Below are 8808 nucleotides of genomic sequence, written 5' to 3'. Positions count from 1 at the left end.
ATGTATACATTAAAGGTTTGTACAAAAGGTTTTAAATTTAGTACCTTTTAAAATTGTTTAATAATATAGTATATATATATATATATATATATATATATATATATATATATATATATATATATATATATATATTTTGTTCAATAGAGAACCATAATTAATCAAGGAACCAATCTTTTTTTTTTTTACTTTTAAAATTTATTTTTTATCAAAAAAAAAAAACTAAAAATACAAAAAATCATAACTTTTTATCTTTTTTCCAATGATATCAAATTCGATATATTTTTTTACGTCAAATTCACTCACAATGTGAATTTTTGAAAATCCACAACGTAAATCCGAAAAATATTTTTCACATTCATAATGTTAATATATGAATTTAGATATTTTTAGATTTTTTTTTCGATAAAAAATAATCTCTAAAAATTGAAAAAATGATTTGATTCCCTTAAAAATCGATAATTATAGTTCTCTATTGAACTTTTATATATATATATATATATATATATATATATATATATATATATATATATATATATATATATATATAAACTAAAACAATAAAGGATACAAAAAAATATATATATACCATGAATTTTAAGTTTGTTATATTAAATCCATATAATTCAACTGGGTTAACTCTGATTTGTCTTTACCGACTCTTATCTGAGACGATGTTTACTTTATCCATTTTTGGTGCGGTATGCCGTCATCTCTGATGAAACGCACTTGACTAAAAAGTCGGATAAAAATCATACAAAACTACAAGATCTCTTGAAAAAATAGAGAAGCTCCCAAAATGAGAACTTCAAAAATTTCTTGAGTGTAATAGCATAAAAAAGAGCTTCATGACTTATAATGCTAGAGACTTTACCCGATCGATTTAAAATTGCTATATTGTTCGAGTTATTATTACTGATCGATTTAATATTGCTATATTGTTCGAGTTATTATTACTCAAATGATTTGTAGTTCTCAGGTGATGTCCTTGCTCTTTTGAGAATATAGATATTATTATCTTAGGAGTATATTTGATTGCCGGATGAAAGAATAAAAATAATAATAATAATAAAAACATTGCACGTATAAAATATACTTATTAAATTAATATAATACTTGTGCTCAAAATCTCTTTGATATATAATTTCTAACAGAAAAAACTTTAATAAATCCCCAAAAATATAATTATATAAACATAAAATGACGATATGCCTCTCCAAAATTCATTAAGCCGATCAATAGATTAAGATGGCGTTGATGAATAAAAATTCTTCAAGTCATCTAATAAAATACATCAAGTTTATATATTATATACATACATAAATATTAAATAGTAATAGTCGTCGTCATTAATCTCATTGTCTATGTTCCATGTATTCTCTTATAGCAACAGTTTTCTTCTAATATAAAAAAGGACAAAATAATTCATTACGTTATTTGCTATCTTCAACACCCACGACCACCTTTCGCCCTAGTCAACCTTCAAGTTAGGATCAACATCCACCCTACCAACACCTTGCTCCGCCACCTTCGCCACTTCCACTTCGCCAATCACCACCCCTTCCGCCTCTCTCGCCACCCTTTCCTCCTCTTCTTCACTTACGTAATTTGGATCCTTCTCGTCCACTGCTGCCGGAGCAGGGTCAAGTTCATCATTCACCACTCCTCCGGGACCATCCCACGTGTACTTTCCCCCACGGCCACCTTTTGATTGCTTATCGATCGGAATCCCATCCCTGGGGTGGCGGTCTAGACGGTGTACGCCTTTGTCTATAAGCTTCTTTTCTATGTGCTTTAGGGTATCGATGTTATGGGTATGCACTTCCGTCTTCTCCACTCGCTTCCGGCCTTCCTCGTCGGCGCTCACCGCTCGAAACGTCACCGTTGGTTCCATGTCGTTAATCTGCTTTGTCTTCTGCGTACTGTTAATGATCGGAGTTTGATTGATGCGGAACTGATGTCGATGATGGGATCAGACCGGAATGAGTTTATCATTTATAGCATGTGGAGGTGGAGCATCGATAAGGTTCTAGAAGAAGCTACGGTGGTACTAGTATGTTCTATCTTCGCCATGTGTCGATTTGGTCACATGTGATACCAGTAAACGAGTGTCCACGTGTCATACGGCCTTTCTCGATGATTCAACAATTTTTAATAGGGATCCATCTTTAACAAATTTATTGTTTTTCTTTTTTACCTTTTAAAACAGCGGTTTCTATAAGGGAGAAAGAAGTCATTGCGGGTCGGAGGAAGAAAGGAATGGACCGAAAGCAAGAGAGAAAGAGAGGGGTTTAGCGGTTTAAGGAAGAAAAGTTCCGATTTTTTGGATAAGTTTTTAATAAAATCATAAATTTTATTTTTTGAATAAAAAAATCCTAATTTTTTCACATTTTGAATACAAAAATCCAAAAAACTGGCTAATTTATTTCCTTTAGTCTTTTTTTGACCTATTTAGTAGCTCATAGGACTAAATTGTTAATTTTTCGAAAATAAAGGGATTTTTTTGTAGATTTCATCCAAAATTTATATAATGTATAAACATATTTTTTACATATCTATATCTATTTTTACGTATTTTGTATTTTTTATATTTTATAAGTATATATTTACGTATTTTTATGTATTTTAAATGTGTATTTTTTTTACTTATTTATTTGTATTTTTAACCATTTTACATTTTTTTATTTTATTTTATGTGTTATTTTTTATATATTATGTATTTATATGTATTTATATATATATATATATATATATATATATATATATATATATATATATATTTACGTATTTATGTATTTTTAAAGCATTTTATATATATGTTTATGTATTTTAAGTGTATAAACGTATTTTTTACGTATTTATATCTATTTTTAAGTATTTTACATATATTTTATGTATTATGTATTTATATATTTTTTAAAGTTTTTTATATAAATGTTTTTGTATATTTATGTATTTTAAATGTATAAACATATTGTTTTACATATTTATATGTATTTTTTAAGTACTTTACATATTTTTTTGTGTATTTTTATGTGTTTTTTATGTATTATGTATTTATATATATTTTTGCGTATTTATGTATTTTTTTAGTTTTCTTACATAGATGTTTATGTGTTTTTATGTACATTAAATGTTAAAGTGTATTATTTTTACGTAAAAATATATAAACACGTAAAAATAATACAATTAAACATTTAATATACATAAAAATACATAAACATCTATACAAGAAAACTAAAAGAATACATAAATACGCAGAAATACATATAAATACATAATCCATAGAAAAACACAAAAAATATGTAAAATAGTTAAAAAATATATACACATAAATACTTAAAACAATACCTCTATACATTTAAAATACATAAATATACAAAACCATCTATATAAAACATTTAAAGGAATACATAAATAAGTAATACATAAAAAATATGTAAAATACTTAAAAATAGATGTTAATACGTAAAATAATACGTTGATACATTTAAAATACATAAACATCTATATAAAAAGCTTAAAAATAAATAAATACGTAAAAATACATAATACATAAAAAGTTACACATAAAAATACATAAAAAAATGTAAAATGGTCTAAAATACATATAAATAAGTAAAAAATACGTTAATATATTTAAAAAACATAAAAATATGTAAATGTATACATATAAAAACATAAAAAACTACACAAATACGTAAAAATTGATATAGATATTTTTTAAAAAATATGTTTATGCATCATATAAAAATTTAGACGAAATCTACAAAAAAGTCCCGTTATTTTCGAAAAATTAACAATTTGGTCGTATGACCTGCTGAACAGGTCAAAAATGGCTAAAGTGAATAAATTAGTCGGTTTCTTGGGCTTTTCTATTCAAAAGATGAAAAAATCATGATTTTTTTATTAAAAAAATAAAATTTAGGACTTTATTAAAAATTTGCCCAAAATATCGGAACTTTTTTGGAGATATCCCCCGCTGGGGAAACAAGTTAAGACGGAAAGTTGAAGAAGATGAGATCGACGGTTTTGGGGTTGGACGGGTTTGATACCCTCCGCTTAGGGTTTAACGGTTTCGGCGGGAGGAGGGAAACGACTCCTTCCTCCCTAACATGATTTTTTCTCTTATTTTGATTATGTACCGTATTTTAGTTATGTTTTTTATATTTAGAAACCAAGTGTGCATCGTTTCTCAATTCGAGGTGTAATTCGTTTTGTTTTGTTTTGTTTTATTTTATTTTAATATATATATATATATATATATATATATATATATATATATATACACACACACACACTAGCCGTGTACCCGCGCAATGCGACGGGTGAGAATAACTTTGTTTCGGCAGTGGGCTTTTCTGATGTTTAGAACCTTGACATAGAGAATCTCATTGCTTGTTTGATTATAATGCCAATAAAATTGGCTTGAAATGTTAAAGTTGTCATGAAATCAATGTTTTCAAAAGTTATTGTATTCGTGATTATCCTAAAAAAATAGAAAAACCATACGCGCAGTCAAAGTCTTGTAAAAACAATCACAACCAAGGTCAATGAGAATGAAACTACCAAAAAAAAAGATGAAGATTTTAGCAACCATAGGTGAACATATATGATGGATATAAACCGTTTGGTAGGCTTTTCATGGTGTATAGGTAAGACATGCTCTCCTAGGACCACCTTTTACAAGTTTTACCTTCTAATATTCGTGTCTACCTAACTTGCTATAATGCTTTTTAATTATGATCAACCAAAAGATTTCAGAAGCAACTACACCACCAATATAAAAGCTATTTAAAATTCTTTACATTTCTTTGTAAACAAACTTTTGCAATAAAACATGGTTATACTTTGAAGCAATGTTTTCAGCCTCTTCCGCTAATACCCATGCACAACAAAATGAATATCAAGGGTGACGTTGGCAAATTTTTAAACTTATCAACCATTAAAAGGAATTTGAAAATTAGATATAAACACAGATATTTAAATTGAGGGGATAAGTTTTAAGCCTTGCGTTGGAGGGTTTCATTTGTGCTAGAAAAAACCAACACCTAAACACAAATACGTAAGCAATTACTTAATTAAAACTAAAACTATGTTGCCTTTTTCCCATCTTCTGGAGCATAAATAAAGGCTTATATCATCCATACTTCATGTTTCTTTTTGATGAAACTAAAACTATGCAATCCTTATTATCCAGTGGCATAAATTTCAAAAGAGCAATGAAGACTCAAATTAAGTCCATAAAAGAAACAAAAACTATACTGTCAAAATTTCATTAAAATTATTCATGACTTGCAAACCCCCTAGAACATCTAATTTCACTAACTAAACCATCATGGTAGCTTCATAAATTGTTAAAACTATCAATCGAAGTAGATTTTTCATTTTCAAATTCGAATTAAGCAACCTCCAACACCAATATCGGTTGTTTTTTTTCGTGAATATGAAAGGAAAACAAAGGGTTGTTTTTTCTTTACCAAGTCATGTCTGTTTATGTAAATATAACCAAAAAATAGGAAAAAATAACAAACTGAATGTGGATTACGATCCTGAATAATAACAAACTCAAAATTAACAGATAAATTCAATCAATTACAAACAACAGAAAGATTACAATTCTGAACCGTAAACTAATTAGGAAATAAGTGACAAGATTTACCTGAGACTCAAATCAAGCAACAGGGATTTTGAGAACCAAGATAATATGGGTGGAAGAAAACTATTCGTGAAGAGGGGGACAGAGAAGAGCAGTGGAGCTATGGTGGTAAAAACATCTCGTACGATCCCTGTAATCAAACAAATAACTATGTATAAATAGCTAATATTTGAGCAAGATGATACGTCCAGAGAAAGAGGGGGTAGAATCAAGAACCAATAAAATGAGATTGAAAATGAGGGAACGATGGTAGCTCCGAATCTAATGTAACCTTTCCTTCTGGATGATATCCATCAAAATGATGATGTATGCACTTGGTGGTTAAAGGGAATGACACCATTTGTGTGTAGTTGAAGTCGTCAACACCATCACACGCCGATAGATGTTGAAGGCAGCAAAAGCAGTAACAAGTTGAACCTAGAATGTTGTGAATACTGGTGTTTGGTGTTTGTGACCAGGGAACAGGGAGCACTCGGAGCTAGAAAACATAAACCGGATTGGGGCTCTTATTACCTGGTACTACCGAACCATGGGCTTTATAGCAGGGGTGGGTACAAAGAGACAACATCTACCATGGGAGAGAACGAAGGGTTGGCAACATGCCCATATTTAAGGATGTAGATTTCAAATTTTGAAAATTGAACGAAGAGCGGCATTTAAGGATACTTGATGAAGCGTATTGGGAACTATAGGTTTAAAATTTTGAATGAACCTTGAAATAAGGAAAATAAGGAATATTTTGTGAGAATTATAAGGATTCAAACGTGAATAATTGGTAGGTTAAAATTTAATATTATTTTATTAATGGTTGGTTGTACTTTATGCTTAAAAACTTAAACATCTTACATAAATATTATTATTATATTCAATATATTTATAGAAATAGTGAGATTTCTTTTATAAGATAGTAAAGATATATTAAAGAAATGAATCTTAGGAATAGTAAACTTGCCATTTTTTGGCAGAACTGGTCCCTGTATTATTGTTGGGTTTCAAAGTTAGGAATAGTAAATTTGGATGTTTTTTTGGCAAGTTTGCTCCTCATTCTTTAGCAATTTTGACAATTTTGGTCATTACAATCAATATTTTTACACTTTTTAGGAACCTTTTAATATTTAAAGTTTGGTCACAAAACTTTTGTTAGAACAATGTTCTATCAGGATCGTATGATTCTAAGCAAAATATAAATAAGAACGTAATGAAGAACACAAGTATTGCACTGAATATGTCGAATGATTAATGCAAAGATACCCCAGAAGAGCTCGATAAAGAACTTCAATCTGTAGAGGTATATTAGGGTTACAAGAATCAACGTAATCGACTATTCTATATTATACGCATACATGCATGCATATATTTATACTAAAACCCTAACAACTTATCTAGATAAAAGGAAACTATTCTAGGTAACTACGGATGGACAAGCCCAATCCGATTACAAAACAAAAAGGCCCAAGATGCAACACTAAAATACTTAACAATCTCCCCATTTGCGTCCTTGGAGCAGAAACTTCATTCCCTTTTCACAACAGAGGGCTTTTTCACCGTTTCAAATATCCTCGGTATAATGGCCAGAAGGTGATGTATAAACGTTATGTACCACCGAAGCATATCTGTGAAGTTCTTTTTATCTGCTGTTGAGTTATGATTGCATCGATGAATGATATTGATTATATGATCCAGACAATCTGTTGAAAACAGATGCTTGTCAACCAATGCAAACAGAAACTTGTGCCTTTCACCCTTCGTGAACATGACAATCAAGTTTGTTGAATCAATCTTCCCCAACTTCATTTTATTCACATCACCGGGCTTAGACGTTGGCTTGACTGTCGGTTTCTTGTTCATCACCTTTGCTATCTCCTGATCCATAGTGGCAAGCTCATGGACATAGGAGGCCAACATTCTCTTTAGATGTTTCAGAATCGGCTCATACTCTCTTTGATTTGAGAGCAGAATGTTGTATAGAAGAATCCAATCATGTGGATTAAGATTAGGAAGATCTGCCAGAGAAATAAAATATTCTGTGTTTGCTGTACCACGGTTGATCTTGAAGTTTACATTCACAAATCTCCTAGCAGGTGATGATTTTAGTACCTTGACTCTTGTAATTTTCTGTGCACTCCAAGTCAAGTACTGTGGTTGACCATTCTTCAAATAAAAATCGACTGACTCTCTGTCAACCTTCAGATTAGGATAAGGAACCTCAGCAGTTACATCGAAAAAATGAAAGGTAAATGCTTTTCTTGTGATTGGCATGTCAAACTGCGAGTCCTTTGAATTATCACAATCAAAAAAAGCAATCGGTTCCAACCAGTACATAGAAGGAAACTCAATCGCCTGATTGATGAGTGTGTCTCTATCCCATTCTGGAAACAGAGTCTTCTTGCATTGCAAGACATCCTCCTCTTCCTTATTCTTTCTCTCTCTTGCTTCTGCCTCTTCAGCCACCTTCATTGTTTCGTCAAGCTCTTTATCCCTCTTCTTTCTTTTGAGGGCTTCAGCGATAGTCTCTTCAGTATCAGTATCACTATCAGCTTGAACTTTCTTTCCAGAAACCGAAGCTAAATTAACCTTCGGTTCTGTACTCTCTTCTACCCCTTGTTTCGGAAGAAAGACCTTCTCCGAGACACCCTTCATTTCACTTAGAATTGTAATTGCAGGAAGGAGTTTGGTCTGGAGATGCTTTCGGATGGTTAAGGTCAAGATGGGATCATGAGCTTCAAGAAGAGAAGTCAACAGATTTTTCACATCACCAGCACAACTTTGATAAACTGCCCTTTGAGTCTTCAACAGAGAGATCTATTTTTTTAAGTGAAATGAAGGGTGTCTCGGAGAAGGTCTTTCTTCCGAAACAAGGGGGAGAAGAGAGTACAGAGACCGAATCTAAATTAACCTTCGGTTTTGTACTCTCTTCTCCCCCTTGTTTCGGAAGAAAGACCTTCTCCGAGACACCCTTCATTTCACTTAGAATTGTAATTGCAGGAAGGAGTTTGGTCTGGAGATGGTTCCGGATGGTTAAGGTCAAGATGGGATCATGAGCTTCAAGAAGAGAAGTCAACAGATTTTTCACATCACCAGCACAACTTTGATAAACTGCCCTTTGAGTCTTCAACAGAGAGATCTCTTTTTCTGCCTGGGCTAGTTATACT

The 8808-nt window shown here is 31.1% G+C and overlaps 1 protein-coding gene across 1 annotated transcript; it reads right to left on the bottom strand.

Moving 5' to 3' along the window:
- Positions 1-1223: 1223 nt before the first annotated feature.
- On the bottom strand, positions 1224-2155 carry LOC145028837 (plant/protein). Its single transcript, XM_078977560.1, has one exon. It carries the CDS (start codon positions 1889-1891, stop codon positions 1469-1471), a length of 423 nt encoding a protein of 140 aa, XP_078833686.1. The 5' UTR covers positions 1892-2155; the 3' UTR covers positions 1224-1468.
- Between the last annotated feature and the right edge of the window lie 6653 nt (positions 2156-8808).

The sequence above is a fragment of the Lactuca saligna genome, chromosome 2 (assembly GCF_052625555.1).
Source record: "Lactuca saligna cultivar CGN05327 chromosome 2, ASM5262555v1, whole genome shotgun sequence".
Taxonomy (NCBI): Eukaryota; Viridiplantae; Streptophyta; class Magnoliopsida; order Asterales; family Asteraceae; genus Lactuca; species Lactuca saligna.
Note: the sequence above shows the minus strand (reverse complement) of the source record. Positions and strands in the feature narration are given on the sequence as shown.